The sequence below is a fragment of the Mycteria americana genome, chromosome 7, assembly GCF_035582795.1.
Source record: "Mycteria americana isolate JAX WOST 10 ecotype Jacksonville Zoo and Gardens chromosome 7, USCA_MyAme_1.0, whole genome shotgun sequence".
NCBI classification, from domain to species: domain Eukaryota; kingdom Metazoa; phylum Chordata; class Aves; order Ciconiiformes; family Ciconiidae; genus Mycteria; species Mycteria americana.
Genome location: NC_134371.1, coordinates 48,016,782 through 48,044,251, shown reverse-complemented (window position 1 = coordinate 48,044,251; position 27,470 = coordinate 48,016,782). Strand labels below are relative to the sequence as shown.

Below are 27,470 nucleotides of genomic sequence, written 5' to 3'. Positions count from 1 at the left end.
AATAACATATTTCATGTCACGTGTAGCATTTAAAAGTAAACACCCCACACTTGATAACTGAGATACTGATCACAGGACTGAACCCTGGAGTTTATTCATGTTCAGTGTTAACCTACAAAGCGTTTATTTCTCATAGGGGGACTGGATTGCTGGCTGTAGCAATCCAGATTGCAATAGTGATCCATTCAGGAGTCTAGGAACGCACAGGTAGGTTGGCGGGGGGAGAGACTTTGCATTGTGATTGTAAAGCAGGTAGGTATGTCCTGGTTTCAGTTGAGATAGAGTTAATTTTCTTTATAGTGGCTGGTATGGGGCTATGTTTTGGATTTGTGCTGAAAACAGTGTTGATAATACAGAGATGTTTTAGTTGTTGCTGTACTAGTCAAGGACTTTTCAGCTTCTTGTGCTCTGCCAGGTGCACAAGAAGCTGGGAGGGGACACAGCCAGGATAGTTGATCCAAACTGACCAAAGGGCTATTCCATACCACATGATGTCATGCTCAGTATATAAAGCTGGGGAAGAAGAAGGAAGGGGGGACATTCAGAGTGATGGCGTTTGTCTTCCCAAGTAACCATTACGCGTGATGGAGCCCTGCTTTCCTGGAGATGGCTGAACACCTGCCTGACCATGGAAAGTAGTGAATTAATTCCTTGCTTTGCTTTGCTTGCGTGCGTGGCTTTTGTTTTACCTATTAAACTGTTTTTATCTCAACCCTCAAGTTTTCTTACTTTTGCTCTTCTGATTCTCTCCCCCATCCCATCGTGGGGGAGTGAGCGAGCGGCTGCGTGGTGCTTAGCTGCTGGCTGGGGCTAAACCACGACAAGGTACTAATTATCCCTCTTTGGGTAATGGAAGTTAAGGCTGACACTTGATAATGAAACTTCAGGCTTTTAGTTTTGGTAGCTGATACTGAGCTAGCGCTGATTTTCAGAGATGCTGAACATTTGACTTTTTCTAACTAAAGCCAGCATGCGAGCAAACAAGATGGAGGCTGCCTGATGTAAATCAAGTGCAATGCTCAGAATGGCTTGTTGCTGTGCTTCCTACAAAAATCATGCTTTGTTCCCTTAAATTAGCTGTAATGCTCAATTATGTTGTGTTGCAAATTGGAGAATGGCACACCTCTTCTAATGCTAATATTACAGGTCTAAAGACAGTACAGTCAGAGTGGCCTCTCAGGTGTCATAGCAAGATGACAGGGTTATGATGTGGACATCTCGAAACTGATTTCAGTCTACTTCCCACTAAATTTTTTTTCACACTGACATCCCAAAGATGACCTAAGTAGCAATGCCTGTCTGAGCTTTTTTGAAAGGATATTTGTAGCTCTCCAACCAGTTGTAAATATCTTGGATTTTAAAGTTGCTGTCTGTTATAATTTTCCATCTTAATTCCTTCTGTATACAGTAAGGCACATCATGATATAAGATACGCTGGTGCAAACTTAGAATGACATGACTGACCTTAGGTTGAGTTACTCTTGACTTTTATTGGGGTGGCACAGATCAGAATATAATGTTGTATTTTATCAAACAAGAAAAAAGAAAACTTCATGTTTCTATAGAGACAACTAAAAATATACAGCTGAGCAACCAAATTTGCCATGAAATTGTTAACTTACTGAGCTTTTTCATGCAGTCTCGAAGCCTGGTTTCTAAACTGAGTACACGCTGGTGTAGTTCCTCATAGTCATAAGCACCAATTTCTTCCTGAATCCCAGTGAGGACAGTAGACAGATTCCTAATTTCCTCCTTGAACTGGGTGATTAATTTGGCATCAGTTTTGTATTGTTCCAGAACTGGGATCAGTGGCAGGAGCTCATCCATCTTTTCTTTCAACTCCTGTTAAAGGCAATCAAATGTGCATTAGAGCAGTTTAAAGGAGTTCAATCCCCTAATTCCATTTAATGTAATATTTATGCCTGATTATTAAAATGACTTACAAATGATTATTGATTTTCATTACAGATCTGTTATTAGTGTATTGTGCAGGTCTTAGAAACCTCAGACTTAATGGTAGTAAGCAGTAGATAAAATGCATAGTTTTTCTACTGAAAGTACCCAATTACCTTCAAGTGATCTGAACCAAACCTGTTGAAGGTCTGACTTTCCATCCAGAGGATATAAATCCCTGCTAAGTGTATCCTTCTTGACAGAAGGTGATTAGGCCTGAACACACAGTGATGTTCAAGGAGATCATACCTGTTTTACAGTGCTGTCATAGTTGGTGAGCTGTTAATTTCTATTTCACTCCTTAGAAATACTGAATTCATTTTTTTTGTCAATGGCTATTGAACACTGTTTAGTTCTGTTCTGGCCACAGCAATATACACCTCTTTCTTCTGAAGCAGAAAATCCACGGTTCCTAACTGCGCTTTGTATTTGTCATCCTGTTACATCACTAGGTGCCTTTGAACTTCCTCAGTTGATCTTTCTTCTGGACTATCACAAATAGTTTTTTTGCCATGTGCAGTTGCTGCGTTGCCAATCCTATTCTTAAACATTGATTAAATAAATTAAGGCTCCACTTTGGAATCTTGGGTTGCCCTTTTCTCAGACTTTTGCTGAGTCATATACTTTGAGAATTAGTCTCAGTTTGTAACCTATATTGGCTGCTTGTCTTTCATTTATTAGTTATTCTTTTAAATGCACTAGTCGTAGGGGCTTTATTAAATTTAAACTAATTGTCTGAGGTTGTTTTTGTTTGGTTATTATCCTGTAGAAAACCTCAAAGAATCCTTGCAGTCAAAAGGTTTTGCTTTATTGAAAACAGACAGGTTTGTCCCTGGTGTATCACCTGTATATAGAGATTTGCATTTCTTTTTATGATTTGAGGGAACAGCAGGACTTCCATGAGCAAATGCCAGAGAGATGTGAGGAGATGCAAGCCTGGACAAAACAAGGCAAAGGATGGAAATAAGGATTTGTTGGGTACTAGCATTAGGTGATAATAGAGACCGGGAACAGACGACACACAGGGAGAGGCTATTGAAGGGGTTAAAAAATCAAGTCCTGAAGAATAGCTGGAGGAGTCACCAGGTTAAAAGGGAAGGCAGAAGAGAACTAAATGGAAGCTCAAGCACAAGAAAGAGGTGCAGAAGCAAATGCGGTTAGAGGTTAGTCTAGTCACTGAGGTGTGCGAAGACGCGCACGTACAGTTTGTTACATCACTTGTATTAAAGGATACCATAAACAGGGTAGGACATTTCCAAAATAAATAACGTGCTGATGCCAAATGCATTTTTGCTAAGGAGATGTGAAAGAAGCTGATAGGCAGGGTCAGCATTTGAGCTGCTTGAAGATCTACCTCTGAATTTTTGCCTCTCGAACGTGTTCTAAGACAGCTTGAGAGTTCTGCAGTATCTCTTCATCACCTAGCTAATACACCCATATTGTCTTAATAATTGCTTTCGTATTGGAATTATTATTTACTCAAAGACTTATATGTGTTGTTAGGAAGCATATTTTGCACACAGGTCATCTTCATAGCTAGAAAATTGCATTTTAAATTATAAGCAGATATGTCATTATAAATGGATTTGAGAGTATTAGGAGTTCTATTGGTTCTACTCTCAAGGGGTCTTCCAATTACATTATAGTAGCAGAATTACTGAAACGGAAAGAAAGTAGTAGAGTCTTTTTGTCTACAGTTAAAACTTTTTATTTGATTGTTTTTATTAAAAACTTAACTTGAGCCTACTTTATGCCTGTTAAAAGGAACAGTTATTTTTTTCCTTGATGACATGGAGAGGAGGCTTTGTGACATAGAAGCCAAAGTTTTTGTTACTTAATTTTGAAATGATGAACTTAGGCTTCGGTTCTGTTGGGGCAGTGAGCTGCCAAAAATCATGGGTAAATCATAATGGAAAAAACCACAAAGCTTGTAAAAACTCCGGAAGATAAAATGTGTTTAAGAGAATTAGTGAAGGTAACATTCCTGATAGGATTTATGCCAGATGAGGTATCATTTGAGCAAACCACTGTAACTTTTTGTGGCGATCAGGTATCTCCTGCCTGGCATAAATACTGATTTGACTGAAGTATGACCATATGCTCACATGTGATCTGGATCAAATTTGTACTCTCTGGTTCTTATCAACATGGAAGCACAGCATCAGAATATCTCACTTCAGTAAAAGATATAAAGATGGTTTTGGTATTTTCATGATAAAGAAAACAATTTTATTGGTTTCAGCTGACACTCCTAGCTTGTTGCTATGATGAGTGGTACAAGAACTAATTTGTATTGCAACATGGATAGCTGGTAGACGTATTCTGGCACTTCATGCCTGATCATATGAGGGGTTATGCTATACTGAGAATTAGTTTCTTTGTCTCAGGAAACATAAAGCATTGGAATTTTAGTAGATCAAATTTCAGAAAGCCAGCAGCATATTGTATTATGTTGACCTTTTAAATTACTCTATAATTTGATTGGCTGGAAATCAGTTTTATACTCCTGGCAAACCGTCAAACTGAAGTTAAATGACTGGCCAATACAAATATTGAATATTTAAGGTTAGAGGTGAGAGTACTGCAGAAATCTGCTACCTTTGACATTGTGTATCAGACATTTAAATTTTGATATTTTGTTCCCAAGGAAAACTATAATGAGAATACAGGATATATAACGGCATTATACAAATGTGTTGTTATTGTAGCAATGAGTGATGAAGGGAAAAAAGGTGGAGGTGTTTCTTACTACCTGAAAATAACTGGAAGTGTGTGCTCAAACTCTAAACTAAGAATGATGATGTAAAGAATAAAGTTTGGTAGTCAGATCATTAGCGTACTTAATTCCTGAGATTAGACCCATTGGATATCCACTGTCTCTGAAAAATAAATTAGACCCTTTAGCTATGTAATTGTTTAGGTATCTAACTTTAGCACCAATTAGAAAATTAAGTTAATTTTATGTGAACTTTCATAAACGCTTTAAAAATATGTATTTGGTTAACATAATGTAGTCCTCAGAATGTATTTTCTAGATCCTAGCTTGCTGTCTTGCAGTCTTGAAATATCAATTTATCAGACTTGATATTTAAAGAACGTAAATATGCTTTTGTAATATTTTTTCCTTAGGAGTACTTCAGATAGCTTTTTCAGAATACATAATGCTATTTTGTAATCTCTGCAACCCTTCTTCCTCACAAAAAGATTGGCTTGTGGTTTTTGTTGTCATTAAAATTCCTTGGAAGTCTTTTTTTAATCACACAAATGTGACTGGGAATGAGTGCCCTTCTCCCCTATCCCAAATTCCAAAATAGCAAACCTTCAGACATGAAATTAGATCTTAATTGTACTGGATAAAAATTACAATAACCTGATTTATTATAGGCTTTCTTCCCTTCAACTGCAGTAAATGTCAGGCAACAGTAAAAGTGCAGAACTCTCTAGTTGTTTGCTATTAAATCCACTGGATATCCCCATTTATCACTGGAGCTTGAATGAATGTAAATTTCTCAGTATGACATGCACATTGATACAGAAAAAAACAAGAATCTGTTTATAGTGACATTTCTCTAATGACTTAATAATTAATGGTTACTCCCTATTACAATTAAATTGAACAGAGCAAAAGATTATCATCATAAAGGAAGATTTATTATGCTTTTCCATTTTAATGTTACTCTTTTACGAGCATTTCAAGCTGAGACCTTAGCAGTCCATGCATTGCTGCTTAGTACATTGCTTCCAGCAGGCTTTCAAAGTTAGTGTTAAAATAAAACCTACTTGAAAATGCTTTGTCATTAATGTCTTCCGATCATCTTCAATTTGCCGAAACTTGGCCTTCAGCCCTTTCATTTGTGTTTCCATTTTTAAAACATACTGGAAATCCCTCTGAGTCCGTAGATTTAAAACTTCAATAGATTGGGACATATTCTGAACCTGTTAAAGAAGAACACTCTCTAAATGTACTTTTTGTTGCTTTACTTTTTTTCTGGTTAGGTAGTTAAATGTCAGGCAATAAAATGTGCTTATGTCAATGCTTTAGTTGAGAGTCATTTATACCACAGTATAGTTTCAAATTCCATAACTGCATGACAGTACAAAAATTGGAGAACAGAGCTAACAGAGGACTATCGGCAGCAAGACCTTGAAGCCATAAATGATTTGGACTAGCTTCTTAGAGGTAGAGACATCCTTTCAGCACCATTATCAATGGGCTCAAAAAAGGCTGGTAGGCAGCAGAGTCTACTTTGTCACTTGCAGTAGACGCTGACTGTTCTTCAGGATGTGCTATATAGCACGTGTTTCTCCCAAGCACTTCAGGAGGGACAAGATTGAGAGTTGGAGATTTTGATTAGTATGAAAAGCATGATTTTTATTGCTAGTAGGCATTTACATACTAATTCAGTATAAGGAATTCATGAGACTATCCAGAGATAAGCTGGGGCGGGCCCATCATCGCATAGGTGTTTGCTCATGATTTTGTAAGTAGATATAAAATTAGAAATTTTATCCAATTGTTTCATTGGTAGAAAACCACGTTTTTTTACATATGAGAAGTAGTGAATGTTCAGGTAACTTTTGTAGAGCAAGTGACTTTGTAGCTATAGTGAGCAATTTTACCATAATGAAGCAAGAATAAATGTCATCTAGAGTAAATTATATATATATTTAACAGTATCTGTTATAAAAACAATGCTTTTGCCAGTCATAAAAATGACACATTTTGCAAGTGCAGTTATTCTATTTCAATAAGTGTTTTGTTTTCCCAAAACATGAAAAAAGTAGCTGCTGTAAATGTATTAGGCACCATATTGAAGTTTTGGCTCAAGCAAAAAAAAAAAAAAAAAAAATTTCTACCTTTCTAATAAAAGACAAACCCAGCAGTATTTCTGTTGTTCCTGCAATGTTTGAACTGATATTCATGTTTGAAACTAATATATTGTGACCTACAGAATGTGTGGATTCAGGAAATACTCTTAAAAATAGTATACCTAAGTTATTGCACGGTTGTCATTAGCAGTTCTTAGAAAGTATTTTTAATGAAAAAAGTAATGTTTCTTTTTTCTTTGCTTTCTAATTATTGAAAGCAGGCAAATAAAGTCCTTCAGGTCTTGGAAGAACTTTGAGTGTTTCCACTTGGCAGGAGATGCATTCACATAGACGCTCTAATTAAATGACTGTGCATGGACTTAATGAAGTAATAATATGACTTTACATACCCATAATTACCACAGTTCTAATAATAAGAAAATAAATTTTAGAGACTGATGATTTAGGTTCTTTTCTGTGGCAGCTTAGAGAAGAGCTGTTGAGATGTTGAGACCTTAACATCTCTCCAGGCCCCACCCCAAAAGAAAGTTGGTTTTTTTTTTTTTTTTTTTTTTTTTTTATTTTACCTTAATATTTTAGTGTTTGGAAAATATGCTAGAGCAAAGAGTCTGGGGGCTGACGTCTTCCTCTGTTAAGTAAACAGACAGCATGAGGGGAGGTAGCTCCTCCTCTGTGTGCTGGTTCATCAATGGTCCTCTCCCTGCATCTCATGCTACGGGCTCTGTCACAACCTCAAACTAAGTCCCTGCTGAAGTTCATGGAGGTTTAGTGAGGTAAAATCTGCAGGGATCTGGCACTATATTAGCACCGGAGTGATTTTTCCATAGCTAGACAAATACTGAAAATTGTATGCTAAAAAAGTGTATTTTTAAGTCTACATTTTATGTTGCTTTCTGCTGCTGCTCAAACACTCTCTCAGGCCTCGGGTTCTGTACCACTAGCTGCGATACAGTAACTATAACCTTGGTTACTTATACAGGGAATGCAGAACAATAGTTTGTGTTTTCATGATTGCAGCATTTTTTCAGTTCTTGATGCAAAATAACACTTTACTGGTTTTACTATATGTGCAATAGTGGGTAATACTGGAAATAAGAATTGGGTTGTTTGGGGAAAATTTGCACCACCAGAGAATGCATAAATAGTATGATTTGAGAAAAGAACAGATGAAAGAAAATTAGAACTGTTTCTCTTCTGTACAGTCTGCTTTGCAGGTGCTGTCATGTCTATATCTTGTTATTTCTTGATAAGAGACAAGGAATGACCTTCAAGAGTGTCATATGATTGAAGCAGAAGCTGTAGTTTAAATCCCACAGCAACTAGCTAGTTTGAGGTGGGATTTATAAGTGGTTTTACACAGAAAAATCAGTGCTGTCTGTGTGCAAGGAAGAATTTTGGGAGGAGTGAACAAGAGAGAAGATGCAACTTCAGTTTGCTAGATAAGTGGCTTGGGTTGGGAAAGGTGTGATAGACAAATAATGATCAGTGGTGAGAACACAGGTAGGAGATATAGCCTGAAGAAATATTTTTATTAGATAACTCTTCAGCACTCCATTATGTATTAAACTTAGAGGGAAAGGAGTGGATTTCTATGGGAAGTTTAGTGATCAAAAGGAGGAATTTGTTGGGAAGACTTACCTTCTCTAGCAGTTGTCTGAGTTGCCTGCTTTTGGCATCTCTTGAACATAGGTTTTGTTCAGGTGCAACAACAGTGCAAATGCAACGGCCATCAGGATCCTGGGCTGAACTGTAAACTTGCCACCCCTCCTTGGGGCTAATCTGAGTCTGTAACAACAGAATAATAAAAATAAAGGGAACTGAACTGATTTTTTGTTGTTGTTTGAAAAAACACTAGCTCAGCATATGTTTATTTTTGCAGTATATGTTTGCAATGAGGGTCCTCCTAGTCAACACTTACTACTCTCTTAACTAATTAGATTGGTGGTTTCGCACAGTTTTGTCATATGTCACGCCTTTGTAATAGTTCTCTAGAAGAGTCCAGCGCACAGTGATTCCAGAGTGCACGAGAACAGTTTTCTGCTTGTGATTCAGCACAAGCTAGTTGATTTAATTCTTTGCAAAGGGATGTTAACAGTTTTTCATCAGCAGAGAACAAACATGTCCTTTCAGCCTGAATGACTTTTACTTTAGACTAATGGAAACAACAAAGACACAAAAGAACAAATATAAAACCCCAAAGAGAGAGCACAGTGTATGTGACTCACGCGTTGGGAATTGGCTCAGAAGCGGTTTGGGATGTGGGTTAGCAGGTTTGCTCTTAAAGACGCAGCACCCAGAAGACTGTTCTCCATTGACTTCTACTGCACGCACACCAAAGGGAAGAGAGGCTTGCTGCAGGGTAGTGCTGAAAAGTGTCTGGTTAGTTTAGCTGGATGGGAGTCATAGCAAGCACGGCACAGTGCAATTAAGACATTGCACATCCTTCACTGGGACAGAATAATTCTGGAAATTCCTAACCTGTTCTTTTTAAAAGCAACCACCAGCGAGAAAGAAAAGCAAAAAAAATCACATTTGCTTGCAGAGCAGGCTAACACTGCACTCATTTAAAGTTTGTGTGATACCTTGTGAGACTAGGTATCTGCTCATTTAATGGGATATATAGAAATACACTGCATAAGAATGAGAGAAAGCAATATAATTAGATGGTTGAAAGGATTCAGGTGGTGGAATTAAAACTAATGGACACAAGAAGTAATTATTTAACTTTCTTTTTAATCTGCAATTTAAAGTTAATATTATGCACTATTCTTTTCTAATAATATAGTATTGACTACTGAATTTTATAGTACAGATACCAATGGATGCCACTGAAGTAATTTTTGTCTGGACACAGCTGGAATCAGTTACTAGTTATAATATCAAATTGTACTCACTGTCAGCACAGCGAGTGATTATTTAAACTGGCAAGCTTTGATAGTGGTGCTTTACTGGCAGCTTAGTGCAGAGTTCCTCACCTCAGAAGAGGTGCGATATCTCTGTAGACTGAGGTTAGAAAAGAGCACAGACTTTTCACAACAACGACTCTTCTGAAGAAGTCATTGAAGATAGCAGTGACCTCTTCTACTGCAGAGTTAATTGAAAAATCAAAATTGTCTCGTTCCCCTGTTTTGCATGGAAAAACAAAGTGTCATAATGTAGATGACTGTAAAAAGAGGACAGCTGAACTTGCCTTAGGGTTTGCTAGAAAGGCATGTCCAGAGTTCAGTGCTAAATTATACTGCCTCTATGGTGTTCTCTTTGCCTTAATTTTTAGGGCACAGGGAATCTAGTTTAAGACACACAGAACAATAAAAACTAAACAAAATAACATCTGCAGAGACAATTTAAATTGGTTTTGAGCAGCTACTAAAATTGTGAGCTTGAACAAGTGAAACCTATCAAGGCTGGTTACCCTTGTGAAGTGTAAGCTCTATTTGCTCCACTAGTTTCCATGATTCTCTGTACAACTTATGCCCAGACAGTGTTGTCACGCAAGAGCAGAGAAACCAAATTTTTGTTGAAGTTCAGGAAGTTAGAGTTTGTGATTATAATTCCTTTAGGACAGAAATACTTAATATGAGTTTATGAAAAATTGTGATATTTGAGCATCATACCTGCTACATTTAGATTGGTAGCAACTGGTTTTACTGCATTCAAGTAAGTTTTCTACAGTGGAGAATGTATGAGATACCAGGATCATGCACAGTCTGTAGAAAAGCCATTATAATCCAGGCTGTGTTATCAAAGGTACTTATATATTCTAGTGATGTCATGAGTGTGTCTCTTGGCTTTATCTAAGGAAAAAAAAAACAACTTTATTGATTAACTTAGCAGATATTTTCTTACAGTGTCTAACACACGGCTTGATTTTAAAAAAGTAACTGCTATTTGGGAAAATATTTCTCATAGTGAGAGACTGTCAGGCCCAATACGAGTGCATGGTTATTGGCTGCTCATGCATAAATAAGTGGTCACGTAGTACTCCTACAATTTAGGCTACAGTTCTTTGCAGTATTCTGTGGCTCCCTGTATTTGGGCCATTAGGGTTCCTTCATTAATTAGGATGGGTAATATGAGTGATCACAGAGGAAAACAAGCACGTGTGTGTAGGTGCACTTTGCTTTTTTTTTGTTCTCTGTTATATTTTTAGTTTGACATTTAATCCCCACCTCAAGCAGAAACTGCTGTGCCGTGCAGGGAAGGAGCTAGAAGGCATCAAACCCTTACAGAAGCTACTGAATCTGCTCTTCAAATGCAGGCTTACTGCTGACAGGCCTTAGTAAACAAACAAGAAAAGAAATAACAAGTGGAGAAGAGCAATGATAATAAATTATGCTAGTTCTTGAAAGTCTGAGGAAAACAGAGGAGTCCCTACAAAGGCCAATATTAATCATTGCCTTGGCAGGGTGCTGTGCTACAGACTCACTTCACTTACCTCCAAAAGATTAATTTTTTCACTTGCACTTTTATATATTCTGATAAAACTGTTATAGTTACCTCCACTGTTACTAGTGACAGGGCAAATGGCAGTACATATACTTAATATGGTTGCTTAAATAGAAACAGTATTTTTCAGTTTGTCTTGCAATTTCAATCCTGGGACTGTAAGAGAGCTGAAAAGAGGAGGCCCTTTCCCCGACCCCACCTCCTTGTACAACTCTTCCAGCTGAAGGGAGGAAATTGGGAGGTTTTGTTCTTTTTTCCTGGTACAATATACACAATTTATGAGCTCTGTGTGAGCTAGGAGAGAACTGGAGAAGGGCATGTGCTGCACTGTTTGCTGGACAAGCTCCCAGTGGATAACTCTTGATGGCAGTTATCTGGTTAAACGGGTTAAAAACCAGTCAGTGATGACCTCAGTGTTACTGAGCACCTGGGGCATGAAGTCTCTCAGCCAACATCTAAAGTTTAGAAAAAGGCAGCAGATTTGGGGTGCTTGTTTTTATGCAAAAAGAACCCCACATGACTGAAGTCAGTATTTTTTTTTTTTTTACTTGGCAGATGTTGCCAAGCTCAGATAATCAGGTTGTTATGATTGTGTCCCCAGCTCTCCAGGCACTCCTGCTACCCCTCTTGAAACACAAAATGTGCATGTAACTCCAACTCAATGAGTGCAAAGAGCATTATTGAAATAATACTTCGGAGGCATTTATGTCAGCAGTGCTCTGTTGTAGCCAGGGGAAGCATGACAGTTTACACTACTTGGAATGTGAACATGCTACTATATATAAACACATATATGTGTGCATGTGTGTTATAATAACTAGTGTGTGTCTCTTAGTTACTTAGTTGCAACTTTAAACATGGATTTAAATGTGATAAAGTACTTTATTACTTGTAGTATCATATTGCCACAAGAACTAGCAATACATATTGTAGTTCAATGAGCACAAGTTACATTTAAGGAAAATAAAATAGAGCTTTTCCTTGTCTTCTCACCTCCTTGCTGCTCTAAAACACAACAGGATTCTTTCTTACAACATCATTTAATTAATATTAAAGTAGTAATATTTAAAGTCTAAATGCAGTGATTTTCTGCAGTAATGTTTTTCCTGCATGCATATATTCAATTAATTAAACGTTGATTAGTAAATGCATCATTTTTAGTTACAACTAAAAAAGCTAAGTTCTGAGCATAGTGAACTACTGTACCAATAGTTAAATTTACATTTTACATAACATACTATTATGTAAACATCTGATTGCAGTTACACACAAAGATACAGAGACGAGTGTTTTACTAAACATTTAGGAAAATGGTGTTCTAGTTTAATTTATGAATACGAGTACAGTGTTCCCTCTTGTCCAATTAAAGTATTACTTTAATTTTTATGCTTCTCATGACTAGTTAATCACAGCTTTTCTGTAGGTCTTCGTTAATAGAGGCTGCTGTATATGAGCATCAACCATAGAAAGTGATATTTGTGTCATTTGCATTATTCCTATATCAGCCTTTCTAAAATTCTGATACCCAACCTACTAGTACCAATTTTATTTTGTTTCTAACAGCTATTTATTTGCTTACCTGTATGCCAATAAAGAAAAATAGGAAAGAATCAGACCCCTTACATATCATAGTGAATAGCTAATATATAACATTATTCAGACAAAAAGAAACTTACTGCCAGATATTTTTTTCTTAATAATGCAATACATTTTTCTGGAGCAGTAAACATAGGAAAAAAAGTCTAGACAAATGCAATGACATTGCTGTACTATTTTTAGCATTTCACGCTCAAGATGAAGGCATTTGTTCTTAAATATTTAAGGATGCTATTTTAAAATCTTTCCTTTCATAGTAAGACCACAACATGCTCACCAATGTGCAGTTTTATGATGCCCAAAGAGAAGCATGCATTAAGTGATGATAGGAAGATTAGTAGCTTAAAAAGAGATTTACAAAGAGGCAACAAACTAAAGCTTTTGCTGGCACTTAAATAGTACTTCAGCATTAGATGGCTTGCAACACATCACAGCTACTTACTAGAGTATCTGAAGTGGTTATTCTGGTGGTATTTAGTCCTACCAGAGATGGGAGAGTTTGGGACATCCAGTTAGAGATCATTGCCATGGTACTAAGAACAGCACCAAGCTTCAGCAGTGGAGGACTCATTGCTGTGGAGCTAATGAGTTTTCATAGTGACTGATTATCATCCCCGTGCAGGCTGGCAGCGAGAGGCGTGACTGCAGCACACAACATCCACAGCATGAAAGGAGATCAAGCTACCCAGATTTAATCATCCATTAAAAACACTCACACCCTTATTGGCCCTCTGTCTTTCTGCTCTTACTAACAAATACTTATGACTATCTTATGCTGACCACTAAATAAGCAGTCCTTTCTATGCTAATAATCATTGCAGTTTCCAGTGGGAGATGGCATGGGTGAATTACCTCTTTAGAGGTGCTAGAGAGTCAATTAGCACTTAATTACTTCAGTCCTTGCAGAGCAGTATGTGTTCCTGTCTGAAATGTAAAAGCCCAATCACAAACCCAAACAGAAATAACCCCCCAGTCCCCATCACTGCTTCGGTAGAAATATTTCTACCAGAGAGAGAGAGAGAGATAGAGATTTGCCAAATATATCTGTTTCTAAATATGATACTATATTTGTCCAAGTGGATGGGGAAGGGGAAGAACTGTCAGCTTGCCCATGGAAACACAAAAGTTGTCAATCTCAGAAACCTTTCTGAGCCTTCCTTGATTTGTTGATCTCGCATAAATTACAAACAACAGTACCTTTATACTTGTTGTATAAGTTGCTTGTTGCACAGCTTGTTATTAAGATATCTGTTGTTCATAAAAGAACATTGAAGAAAGAACATTGATTCACATTTCTCAGTGTTCTTGTTAGTTTACGAGGTTTTATACTGAGAGTTATTGCAGTATATCCAGGGCTGGCAGACTCAGTATGTCTTCATTGCCGTTTAGGTGGCAACAGAAGACAAATTGGGGGTTGCTCATGTAGCATTTTGAGGCTTCTTTTGGCTCTAATCTGCTGTTAAATCTACTGTTCTCTAGTGCTGTAGAATGATCTCCCGGTTCAGTACCAATTTATCTTTTTCATAAATTTAGCAAGCGTGGGGGGAAAAAAAAAACCCAAAACAAACAGAAAAGAGGAGTGTAGAAATCATTGCACCGTTAGGGTAGTTTTACTTGTTTAGAATTATTTTAAAAAGAAGAAATGCTGAGCAAGGATTTCTAACAGCAATTATTTTAGAGAGAACTTGCTTAAAAGTTTGCAGAGAGATAGACTACTGTGTTTTTCCCAGAGGCGGTTATGGACTTTGTTTCTGAATTTGCTTCCAAAAGATTGTATTTTTCTTAGGGAATTTTGGTGGTTTGTATGAAGGAAACTGGTAATGAAACTGAAGAGATGCATTTTTATAGGAGTGTGTGATCATGAATGCATTTATTGAAGTTACTAAAACTCTGCAAACAGTTTTTCAGATTCTCAGAGCTCACACACCAAATTCAGGCTAGACTTTTCTCTTCCAACATTCATTCAGCATCATTTCAATAAATCTCTGTAGTTTAATGAAGACATGTGGAAAATTAATTTTTTACAAAGAAATTGAAAAAGACATTGAAAGCCATTATATAATTTTACAAGGAGTCTTGCAGCAATAGAATACAGAGAGAAATTCTGTGCATCCAAATAGTGAATGTTTTCTGGGAGTTACACAGTAAGGTGAGCTGTGAAGCATTTCAAATACTCAAAAAAACCTAATTCACTGAAGAGATGCATTTGAAAACAGTGAAAGAATATGAGTTTGCTTATATACAGATTCTGCACAGAAAAATAAGCTTTTTGCTAGTTTCTTTGTATATATAGACATTGCAGTAAAAGATCTAAATATGAAAGCAATAACAATTAAACACTGAATATGTTGTAGTTTTATTTACCTGTAGCGTGTTGAATGCACACACTTGTTTGCATGCATTTTGACTTTTCACATAGTTTGTCTAATGGATATCAAAACTCCTGAGACAAAATAACACACAAGGGCTGCCTTCTCCAGCGAACTCGGATTGCTTTCAAAATATGAACTGATAGTTGATGATGCTGATGTCTGAATAAGAAAACACGATTTTTTTGCTCAGTTCCAAAAAGGTATCCCAGTAAAAAAATGTTGTACTGGATCAGTCTCCTTGATCCATTTAGCTCCTTTCTCTAGCAACAGCCAGCAGTGGATGCTTAAAAGAGGAGTGTAAGAAGAGAACAAACATATAGTAATACTTTTCTTGGTGTAACCTTCCAGCAAACTGCAGTACTTACTGGGCCAGAGGTTGTAACTTTGTGTTCAACAGTCTTTCGCGATGCTTTCTTCCATGAATTTCTCAAGTATCTTTTTAACTCATCTGTACTTTTAGGAGGCACAACAACCACTGGCATGGAGTTCCGCAGTTTAATTATGTATTGTGTGAAAAACATGCTTACTAGAAGTCATGATTAGATTGCAAATTTGAGAAATGCTGGTGTTCAATCCAAATCTGCAATTTTCCATTGAAAAACCTTTTTTTGAAAATTATAACCTTCATCCACTTCCAACAACCAGAATTGCTTTCAACTACTTGATAGGAAAAACCCTTCATCAATGCATTTGGATACTGCAAATATGGTAATCAAGCCCATGAAACAACTCAGTTTTGTTAAATCTCATAACGCTGTTGATACCTTTTGAGAGCTGGTGGTGACTCTACTTTCTGTTGTTCTGTTGACTCCAAAGGAGTCAATGGCAGCATTAGGTTTCATAAATCAGCTTTTGTAGTGGTGTCTGTGCTTACCCTCTGGGCTGTGTTCTAGGGCCTTGGCCTCCTGCTTGTCTGGAGTAAGCAACTGCTGCAATACCCTGGCTCCAGCCAGGCATCGGAGTTTCCTTACTCTGAAAACCAGAGTGCAAAGATGGTTGGTATGTGCCACATTTCAGGCCACTAGGGGCTTGTGGTGGTACAGGGATGTGATGCTGGCTCCAGAGCTTCAGAAGCACTCTTGCGTTTCACCGTTCTGTAATGGCAGCTGTTTTTCTCAGCATATTTTTTGTATTTTAGAAGATAAATTTCATAATAGCTTGGATTGTGTGATAGTGGCCATTACATATATTTCCCTGAGGACAAAGCCCCTGTGGCAAGACACCCTTGATATGGTGTCTTGAGACTGAGAGGTCAGTCAGGCATTACCTCAGCACGATGAAGGGCATAGTGAGTGGAGGCGTTTGAGTCTTTGAAACAGAGTTTCTGTTTCTGGGGAGATAGGCTCAAAGTTGTCTACTGAACAGATGCGCATATTGAACTGTCCAGAATGACATCAAGAGTCAGGCTTTTTGCTGAACTGTTGCACTTCGTTGGCAATTTATCAATTCCCTGAGTAACTCCATTCATTACTTCCAATGTGGATTAGGTAACATTTTGCAGTTTCATAGTTTTCTAGTTTTATTGGGTTCTTCTGAAGTACCTCAGCATCCTTTCTAGGCCTAACACAAAAAAGGTTGCCATTTACCAGTTTTATCACTTTTTGTTTCTGTCTTCTTTCAGAAGTTTAATAAGCACATTAATTCCCCCAGTTCCAACACATTTCCTTAAAGTCATGATAGACTTTTTTTTTTTACCACGTCGAGCTGCAGCTGTTAATATTTTTGGTTTTCTTCTCTTAAACACTTTCTGTTCCACAAAAGAACATAATCTGTCCCCTCCTGACTTTTTTAACCTTGGACAAAGTACATTCAAAAGACAATAAAAGGCTTTTCTGAGGTCCAGATGAATAATTATCCTTAAACCAGCGTATTGTCAACTCCTGCAAAGAACACTGTTTGTTTGGTTGTTACGATTATTCCTAACAGATGACATGCTGCTCGGTTCTTGTGATAGAGTATACATTAACGTAGTTTAGAACTTTATTTTCTTCCAACTAGTTTACCTGCTAAAGAGAAAACCTGCTGACGTGTGATTCACAGTATTGCTGCTAGATACATCTTTAAAGAGTGTAGCAGGAGATAATGTAGTACTAGTACTCTTGGCTGGTTATATAATTTAAAATTACCATATAGTTGGTATCTGGATTCCCCATGGTGCTGAAGTTAGATCCCCTATAACTGCGCAAGGGCTTTAAAGCACATCTGCACTGCAGTGCAGGGATGATGGCAGGTTGTAGAAGTATAGTCTGCTGATGCAGCCCTAGCCCAGGGACCGAAAGTAATGTAGCTTACACTGGAAAGCTGCAAAACCGTTCCTCTAGGACTGTAAGCAAGTATGTGGCAGCTGTGTCCTGTACTGCTGCAAATTTAATGCTAAACTTGGATTTGTTTACACAGGCTACACCTTTCCCTTAGGCAGGGACATTACTTGTTCAGTGTAATAGTGTATGTTCTATGTACCCAATATTCCTCATTTCATACACCCATTTATCAAATAGTTGCTTCAGAGTAGTATTGCGAGAGAAGACATCTGTGGGGATGATATGTCTCTGAAAAGGTTTCTTTCCTGAACCGTGGAAATACTCACTGGAACTATATTTTGTTTGTGTTCTTATCAGAACTGTAGAAACGTGCAAAAAACCTTTCTGTTAAGGAACTAAAACTTTAGCTGTATTTTTCCATAAATATTTGGGTAAATTACAAAATGGCAAGCAAATAGTAGAAAATTTTTGTGAGAAACACATCTGAAATCATATATACAAAGATCTTACCAGAAACCACAGAATAACTGAAGAGTTATTCTCTGCTTGTGAGGAAGTAGAAACAAAACCTTATGATCTGTGTTTCATTTCAGCTCTGGGTTTTTCTTTTTTTTTTCTTTCTTTTTTTTTAAAGGTGCAATTTCACATTTTGAGTGTATGATAAACTGCTATGAAGTAGTTTTCTGAACAAGAGCTAGACAGCAACAGCAGTTCTAAAATCTGAACATTATTCTTTATTACCCCGAAATTTCTACTGGTATTGTAACTTCCTCTTTTCACAGCTAACTTCTCCCAAAGTCAGTAAAAGCTAAAATATTTTTACAGAATGACTACAGATGCCGTATTTTGATCTTACGTAGAAGTATGTGAATCTGTAACAATTTCAGTATTGTTAGCAGAGTTACTGCATACCAGTTCTGTAATATTCAATTCTTATATTATAAATTATTAGGGGTATTAAAGGTATTATTACGATATTGTATGAATGCCCTCAATGTTATTTTATAAGTTGTTGGAGGCTCTTCTAATCTCTGATATTTACTTTCACTTTGAGATCCTGTTACATTTTGATTTGGGTTAAATGAAGTCTAATGTAAATGAGAATACAGCCCAACATTACATTATCACAACTGAGGTATGATAATCTCTGTACTATAAAAAGTAATTAACATCAGTGTTAGGAATTTCAACAAAGCAAATGTCCTGAGAGTCAGCAATATGTGAACACACACTCATAAATGCATGAAAAATGTCTAATTACCTCCTGACTGGAGGAAAAGAAACAGTGATTGTAAGAAAGAGGAAATGGTGAAGTTCAGCAGCAGTCACTTAACCCTGATGTCAGCTTATTTAATGTATATTAAAAAACCAAGTTTTCTCATTCCCAAATATTTCTTAAAATTCAAAATTGTGTTCATGGGTAAATGCTATAAAGGCTTTGCCTAAAACCTTGCGTTTTATGCAGATAGAGATCAAAGTGATTGCATACTCATGGCTCAGATGTCTTAAATAGCTTCCTTTGAAGCAGAGCAGTGTCAGGAATCTTAAATCTCAGTACGTTTGTACTTTGACAGGTTAGGTTTAGAAAGTAAGCTCATGCATAAAAGTCAAAGCTTCCCTTGTTATAGTGTTGTTCTTCTATAGTGTATAGGGTTCTTGTTCTTCATGTGATATATTCTAGTGGTGACTCAGTAGTACATTGATTTAAAAAATGTATGTCAGTACATTAGTCATGTTCCTGAGCATTATTATTTATTCACATAAGGTTAATAATGTATAAAGCAAAGTTCTCAGAATTCGAATAGCAATTAAAATTCATAGAGCTCAGGTAGACCAAGCAAGTACAACTTTGCCCTTTCAGTTCAATTCCAATTCTCTCAATTTAGAAACACTGAGAAAACATTAGCTTCTTCATCTGACTCTATGTTTTTGGTCAACAAAACCCCCTGGCGTTGCAGTGTTACTTGTGAGTAGTAATATCCAGGTTCTTTGTAAGAGCAGATTGAGAGGTATGTGCCCTTTCTAAAGAATATCCTTTCACCAGCTCATCTGTGCATACACAGTGACATTCTTCAGTCAGGCATCTCCACTCATAGTACAAGTATTGAGCAAGAGAATTTTCAAGTCAGTTGTCCATTGCATGCTTCTATACCAATGCTGTTGAGGTGACGTTCTTTCTGAAGTGGTCTTAGCTATCAGCTTGTTCATTTTTCAGGCTTCAGGGAGCTTCCTTTGAATGAAGGAAGACATTGTTCTTAGGAGCATTTTCATGGTTTTGCCCACCTATTCTCTTGTGTTCTGCTGTTAGCAATTCCCAAGTGTGCAGAGTAACAAAACAGTGTTTCTACAGTAGGCTTAGTTCACGATGAGAATTGCCTGAAACTAGAAGCAGGCTGGGCAGTGTGCTTTAGGAAAGTTTGCAGTTAATTGAAACAGCTGGAAAAAAAATGGGCAGGGAAGGAACAACTGAAAACAAAAACTTCTTCAGTTGATTTCTTGCCATTTTAATTTTCAATAACTTTTATATCAGATACTCCGTAAAACCTCATAAGCTTTTCCCTGAGATGTGTGATAAGATGATGGATGTAATGGGAGAAAAAGAGTTTCGTGAAATCACCCTTTTCTGTTCTGTCCTCTTTATTTCTCTGGGTGATCAAAGTTATTCATGCTTACTCAAAAAGCTTCTTTTCTAAAATATAAAGAGACATCTAGTAGAGAATTACTAAAGATTGTGCAGAGTGTCCTTTTCTCTTCAACAGAGGCTGGGAATCTGCATGATTTTGGAGGGTCCTTGGATCCCTCCCCTTGCTATGAAGATCTACCGAATGGCAGGGTGCAATGTTGGATGGTCCTGGGTCTGGAATTATTTGGGCATTGCACAGTACTGCAGTTTCAATGTTCTTTTGAAAACTGTAGGGATTGGATATAAGGATTTATGCGTAATTCTTCCTGGAGTAATCCTCATGCTTAAGGTTTTTAGCAATGTGTAATTTTGTCTTTTCTCCATCCTCAAAATACATATTATTCTGTTGAGGACAGGTGAGGCAGGTGAGCTGGCTTTCACTGAGGTTAAATTTAAAAAGAAATATGGTTCTTCTAAGATATCTAGAAGCTGAAATTCACCCTGAAGTTAGATCATATATAATCGAGGAGTAGAGCTTGAGCCATGAACATCAGTGAATTCTCTTGTAATTTAATAAAATAAATGGTTTCAGCTGGCTCTGACTGCAACTAGAAGTCAGAAAACAGAGACATAAGATACTTTGAACAGAAGTCCATTTGGACTCTGTGAAAATGGCCAGTATAACTGAACCTTCCTTTGGTTAATGTATGCTTACAGCTTTTGGCAATCAGTGGTTACAGACCCCTAAACCGGAGGCTGTCTGTGGACTGTCACATTTAATAACCACAGGTAAATTTGTTCAGTCTCTTTATAAAATGTCCTTGAATCTTTGTGAGTGCAAAAAAGACAGAAATGAAGAAGGCAGAAAAGGTTTGTAAAATAAAATTCCCTGAAAAGGGGAATTTTGGCTTTGGGAAAAGACTAATGGACTATGTCTGTACTTATAAATACAACAAGGTTGGGGCATGGGTTGAACACTGGCCCATAGCAAACAATACTAGTTTGTTGTTAACACACTCCCTGATTACCTTTTCCTTTTATGCCTGGGCATGATTCAGAGTTAGATGGTTTGGACATGGATGCAGCATTTCAGGAAGGGAAGAGAGTAGTTTTGGTGTGTGGAAAGGAGCTGTGCCTCAGGGTCAAGAAAGCAGCTCATCTCCTTTTTATTTAGTCGTATGGCTGTATTCACATTTGGCCGAGTGCTGTCTTTGGAACTGAGAGCAAAGGAACCATCTACTGTTGTTTGATTTCTGCTGTATTCTGACAAACAGGTCTTTGTATGTTTGTAAATGAACAGCTTTGCATTACAGAAACACTTAGCTTTATCCTCCTTTTACTTCCTGATGCAGATAATTGTCAAGACTCTATAAACTAATGAAAAAGTGAAATGGGGAGGGTTATCCTATTGACTTGCCCTTCATTCCACCATGTGTCATACATTCTTTTGGCAAGTCTCTTCTCAAACTATCACGTCATACTGATTCCCTCTGCTAACGTATCCCTGTCATATCCTCTACAAGGATGAAATAGGGAAAATTTCTCAGAAGTCTAAACTAGTGCTTAATTCCAATAGTCTGGCACCCCAAAGGCTGCAGTACATTTAGATACTAGCCGAAAATTTATAGATTTAACCAGCATGGCACTGATAATGGCATTTAAAGGCTGTAGCATCTTCCTCATTAGGACTTTCTAACAACAGTGGCATTAACAACATTTCCCTTCTGAGATATGAAGCTCTCTTTCAGTAGGCAGAAAGACCAAAGAAGAAAATTTATGTGGCTGTTCAGAAAGCACTGCATGTTTCCTGCAAAATCCTCAAAAAATAAGATTTTGTGAATGTGTCTCATTGCAACTGAATCAATTGTCAATGTATACTGTTTCTCAATGCCATTCTGGAAGGGCTAGTTTACTTTTAAACAGGGATGAAAGCATACAAGGAGTATAAGTGAATACTGAGAAAATTCCATAGGTGATCTTTCCTGCAAGACAGAGGTGTTAACCTGAACGCTATGGCCAAATTCCAGTAGAGTTAGCTATGTTCTGTCTAGCAAAATGCTTCCTGCAGTTTCACTTGGATACTGTAATCTGTTCTAAATGCTGTATAGAGCTTTGAATACAATTAAACAGGTGCTATGTTTCACCTCAGAGATGGCTGCATTTCAGTAGTGGGTAAAATAGTCCACATATATGCCACAAAGCATGCTCTGAGATCAAAGATGCTATAAAATAATTTTATGTTTAAATAAGGGTATAGAAAGCAAACACTTGTTATTTTGTAAGGCTGTGACAATCCTGAAAGTTTCTGATTTCAATAATGCTGAGAAGAACTAAAGATACTTATTTGGAAATGTATAAAAATTGTATTATTTGCAGAAAAATAATACCAGCTATCTCATAGACCTCTTTGAAACGATGACGTATTATTTTGCTAGCTGCCTTTTTTATATTCTATTTATATTTTATAGAACAGAAATAGAAATTTTAAAACATATTTCACTTTAAAGGATTAAAGTGCTCATTTTTATGAAGCCTTTTACCCTGGTGGTTTTTTTTTTTTTCTTACTGAGATTATCAAGACAGGTGTGTAACGCTCTGGGTGGCTGAGCTAGCCCATCCTCGTGAGGGGTGGGTGCTGCCCTCCGCAGGGATGCTGCAGGCCAGAATGCTAATGGCAACTGAAGCTTTTCATGGATGAGGAATTTGGGTGTCATGTTTGAAGGCCCAGGGTTCTGTTCCCAGCCCCTAATGAGCGAAAAGAGAAATTTATTAAATGGGTGCTGTTGTCTGAAGATATTACTGTGAGAAATGCACTTCTGTAATGCTGCACAGCAGAGAACAAAACCAAATGTAAATATGAAAAACACAGATCTGTCCCAGATGTTGTGAAGATCAGTGCTCTTGCCTCTCATGTAGTAACACTGGCGTGTACAAATAAATAAACCACTAAATAAAATGTGGTTTAATCTTGGCTACCATTTTCCTGAAATGATAAAACACCAATTTTGTAGGTTTTGATATGGATGATTGAGATTTCTGCATATGGGTGAGAAGCAAGATTGTAAAAGTTAGTTTGAACATGAAAAGTTTGAAGTGACTTTGTAAAAGTAATAGGAGAAAGGAAAAGAAAGCTGCAGGGAGGAAGACGGGAAAAAATGGAGCTGTAAGTACTGAGATGTACTTAGTGGTGAGGTATTAGGGATTGCTGCCTCTTTGCTCCTAAATTGTCACTTGAATAGAACAAAAGACAGACACACAGAAGATAGACAATCCAAAATACCTTTTTATAAATTTAGTATTTATGCATGGGACAGTGGCACTCATGCTAGTGTGCCTGTCCTCAGCATGGTCATCCTGTCACCTCAGGAATACTGCTTGCTGTGTGAGGGTTGATACCCTTCCTTGAGAATTAACAAAATCCTGAACTGGTTAATATTCTTAGTATTGGAAGTTGCCTCTTTTTTGGGACAAAAAAGGCTACTGTAGTTCATATAGCTCATGATTTTCCAGGATCCCAGGCTCAGCAACTGTGTTGGACAACCACAGATCCACATTGTTTTGAAAGAAGTAATTTATATTCTGACTTTCCTTCCTCCATTTCTACCAGGAGTTTGCTTTAGGTGTGATTTACGTACCACTTTCCAGGGTTTCAGTATTCTTAACAGTGTAATGCTCAGAAAAATCCATGTGTGCAATAGTTAACAACTCAGGAGAGGCCATGTTCTTTTGATTAGAAAAGACTGATATAGATCAGAAGTTCCCATAAAATTAGGCACAGAAAATTGTGAGCCAATGTAAACACTGAGATAATGTAGAATCTTTCTTCAAAGTTGTGGAAAATAAAAACTGGAGAGTCTAAACAACTATGTTCATAATATAACTGTGGCTTGCAAGGTACTACTTACAGGTTAATAATTTTGATGCCTGTGATTCTTCACCCTGTAACGGGTTATCCTCCCCCCCCTTCATGTGTGTCTAAAACAGGCATTAAATCCTATTCTCTGACTTAGAAAGCTGTGGTCTCAGACTAATAATGAGTGATTTTTCAGTTATTACAGAACATGATTGCAGCAGTTGAGGAAACAGTGGAAGATGGCTGGGCTTTTTGTTGCTTTGCGGTCATGCAGTGGAATGTCTGATACTCCGGGCTACGGCAGTGAAAGAGAACAAAGCTTTTACATCACAGTAAGCAGTTCTGACATCGAACTGATCAATGACTTATCCCACACAAAAGGCTCACATTTGAGCTTCCAAATGCAAAGTATTCTAAAAACATAATGGGTACGCATCATGTTGCATTACGCTCATTCTTTTAGAGTCGCATCTTATGACCAAAGGAAACACGGTCATTCCCGCCTTAGATGACTGGAATTTTGCAGTTTTGCGGCGTTCAGTGAGCTGACAACTGAGGATTATAAATGGTGAAGACTCAGGCAATACCACATCTGAAGCCGTCTGTTTACTGACACTCTCCATACAGTCTGTAACCTATATTTTAAAAATGTCTTTTTAGCAGTTTAATTCTAAGGCTGTTTTTTATCATCTCCAGCACTTAATCCTTGTGTGCAGTCATAATCCTCTGTTTACAATATCAAAATTAAAAAGTGTAGACATGGCTATTATCTCACAGGAGAAAAATATGAAATGTGTGAGGAGTGGGCATCAATGAATAGCTTAGAAGGAAAGATTTCATTTCCAGAGAAACAGATTTCTGTCCACAAGAAGTTCAATGCAGACATTTTTCTTTCTAGCTTGAATTAGGGGGAATTCACCAATTAAGAATCACAAAGGCAGTGAGTCTTTAAAGGACTGCTTAGCAATGTGATTGTGAAGAATAAAATTCACAGGCAAAGCTGGTGAAGTTTTACATAAGCTTTTAGATCTAATTTATAAAAAAGGGCCAAGATTTTAATTAATGAAGACATTTACAAATACATTGAGATTTGATATTAATTTTACAGGGAGATTTAACTAACTCATTAGCAAATGACAGAGAAATTTAACAAAAGATTTCTACTAAATCTTGTAATTTGTTTCTGCAGCTTGGCTAACAGCAATGCAGAAAGTGAAGGAACTATTTGCACAAGGGCAAAAAATAACTTTGGACACACAACTTGTGCTGGAGCTCCTGAAAGGTGTTTTCAGTCCAAAAAAATCATTTAAAAACCATGCACAAACTCATCTCAAGGGTCACAAAACAAGAAAAGGAAATTTCAATCCAAACTACTGTAAAGATCATGAGGGTAAGACCCCCTAATATCAAACAATACACAGCATTTTGAAGGCAAAATCACTATATTCTTCAGGTCTGTTGAAACCCGAATGTCTGCAGGGGAAAAGTTTTAATTCATTTCTGTGATATACCATATCTGGCAGCCAAAAGGGCCAACCCTGTCCTGGGGTGCATCAAGGACAGCATAGCTGGCCGGTTGAGGGACGTGATTGTCCCACTCTACACTGCAGTGGTGCGGCCCCACCTCGAGTGCCGTGTGCAGTTTTGGGCGCCTCAATATCAGAAGGACATCAAACTATTAGAGTGTGTCCAGAGGAGGGCGGCCAAGATGGTGAAAGGCCTTAAGGGCAAGACTTAGGAGGAGCGGCTGAGCTCACTTGGTTCGTTCAGCTTGGAGAAGAGAAGGCTGAAGGGTGCCCTCATCGCAGTCTACAACTTCCTCAAGGGGGGCAGCGGAGGGGGAGGTGCTGATCTCCTCTCTCTGGTGACCAGCAATAGGACATGAGGAAAGCGAATGAGGCTGTGTCAGGGGAAGTTCAGTTTGGACATTAGGAAAAGGTTCTTCACTGAGAGGGTGGTCGGTCAGTGGAACAGGCTCCCCAGGAAAGTGCTCACACCACCAAGCCTGTCAAGAGTTCAAGGAGCGTCTGGATGATGCTCTTGTCATATGGTTTAGTTTTAGGTAGTCCTGCGAGGAGCAGGGAGTTGGACTCAATGGCCCTTATGTGTCCCTTCCAACTTGAGATATTCTATGACCTTAAAATGGAGATGACTAAACTACAGCCAATTACACAATTCACCTGCGATGCTTATTTGGATTTCATGAAAGCTTAAGTTCTGGACTATCTGGTATGCCCTTTTCTGTAATTTAAAAGGAAAAAAAAAATCAGTCATATAACATAGTATGGAATATAGTATTCAAGATCCAGGTACATAAACATAGTCTTCTTGCACCCAAACCGTTCATATATCTGTCCTTCATACACTGAAAGTAACTGAGGATACTGATACTTTGGTTGTCAACATAGAAAAACTGTTGAAATTGTGTTGTCATTATTGCTGGAGCTTAAGGTGAACTTCTTTAATAATGGGAAAGTATTTTGCTGTATGAGTTCTGTGAACCATCATTTAGTATCATGAGTCATAATAATGTCTTTCATAAACAAAGCATCATAATTTTGGTCTTCATAGTGAGCAGAAACACTTTAATTTTCACCTGGAAACCCAGTATGCCCTTGTTAATAAAAACATCAGAGACGCGATTGTGTGCTCTACGTGACGTATTGCTTAAAGGGGTGAAACTGTCTTTTTCAGCATCTTGATAGCAAGAGAGAGGTAGGAAATGCTGTAAATAAGTAGAGCTTACGTTTTCAAATGTAGCTTGGGAGGAGAAAATTATGAAGTATTTAATATTTCCAACAAAATCCATGTGAAAAAAATCTGGCTGCTTTTCTCTCCTCTCAAAATCTTAATGCAGTTTGAGAACACTGGAGATAGTTCACTTCTGAGGCACTATCTTTTTCAAAGACCTGACCTATACCATATTTGGAATTTTGTTTCCTAACTTTTATCCTGAGCTGAGTAAAGCATATTAGGGTTATATTTTTTGAATCATATTTGAATCAGTACTTCCAAAATGTCCCACAGAGAAGTGATTCAAGAACACAATGAAATACATATTCTTTTCAGGCACTTCTGAATATAAGGAGGTCGATGATTGCTGGTGGGCTTAAAATATTTAGTATTTGAAATCTAATAAAATTATCATAGCTTTCCTTTCATTATTTGAAGCCCAATAAAATTACATGCAAGTTGCAGGCAAGGTGCTCTTCCTGTTAAGGGGTGTGACTTGCCATTCTGCTGCTTAAGAGGTGTAAATGCAGAAATAATTATGACTATACTGTTCTTTTCTGTGTTTTACAGCCATCTGTCCCAACCAAGCAAAAATTCCGTTCTGAGTTTTTGCCTTGCATTGGTGTGTTCCTAGCCAAGTTTCAGATCTCCTGGTGTTGAACATATTACCAACTACACATCGACTTTTAAAAAGCACCAAGAGGTTAAACCATAAAAGTAAAAACTATTAACGTGAAACTGGAAAAAAATGGATACATCTTAGCCAATTTGTCAGAGTGCTGGTGGTGTTAAGGCAATTAAAT

General features: G+C 37.5%; 1 protein-coding gene across 4 annotated transcripts in view; it reads right to left on the bottom strand.

Annotated features, from left to right (window-relative positions):
- The window catches only part of OLFM3 (olfactomedin 3), a 72,749-nt gene that overhangs the window by 11,102 nt on the left and 34,177 nt on the right, over positions 1–27,470 (bottom strand). Inside the window, exons 2-5 of one of the 4 annotated variants that reach the window (XM_075508234.1) lie at positions 10,953–11,058; positions 8,422–8,568; positions 5,734–5,889; positions 1,623–1,842 (exon numbers count right to left, since the gene is read on the bottom strand). In XM_075508234.1, the coding sequence (XP_075364349.1) occupies positions 1,623–1,842; positions 5,734–5,880 (367 nt within the window). In that variant the 5' untranslated portion in view covers positions 5,881–5,889; positions 8,422–8,568; positions 10,953–11,058. Of the gene's footprint in view, positions 1–1,622; positions 1,843–5,733; positions 5,890–8,421; positions 8,569–10,952; positions 11,059–13,243; positions 13,627–27,470 lie in introns of those variants that run through there. The other 3 variants (XM_075508236.1, XM_075508232.1, XM_075508233.1) reach the window with 3 other exon arrangements.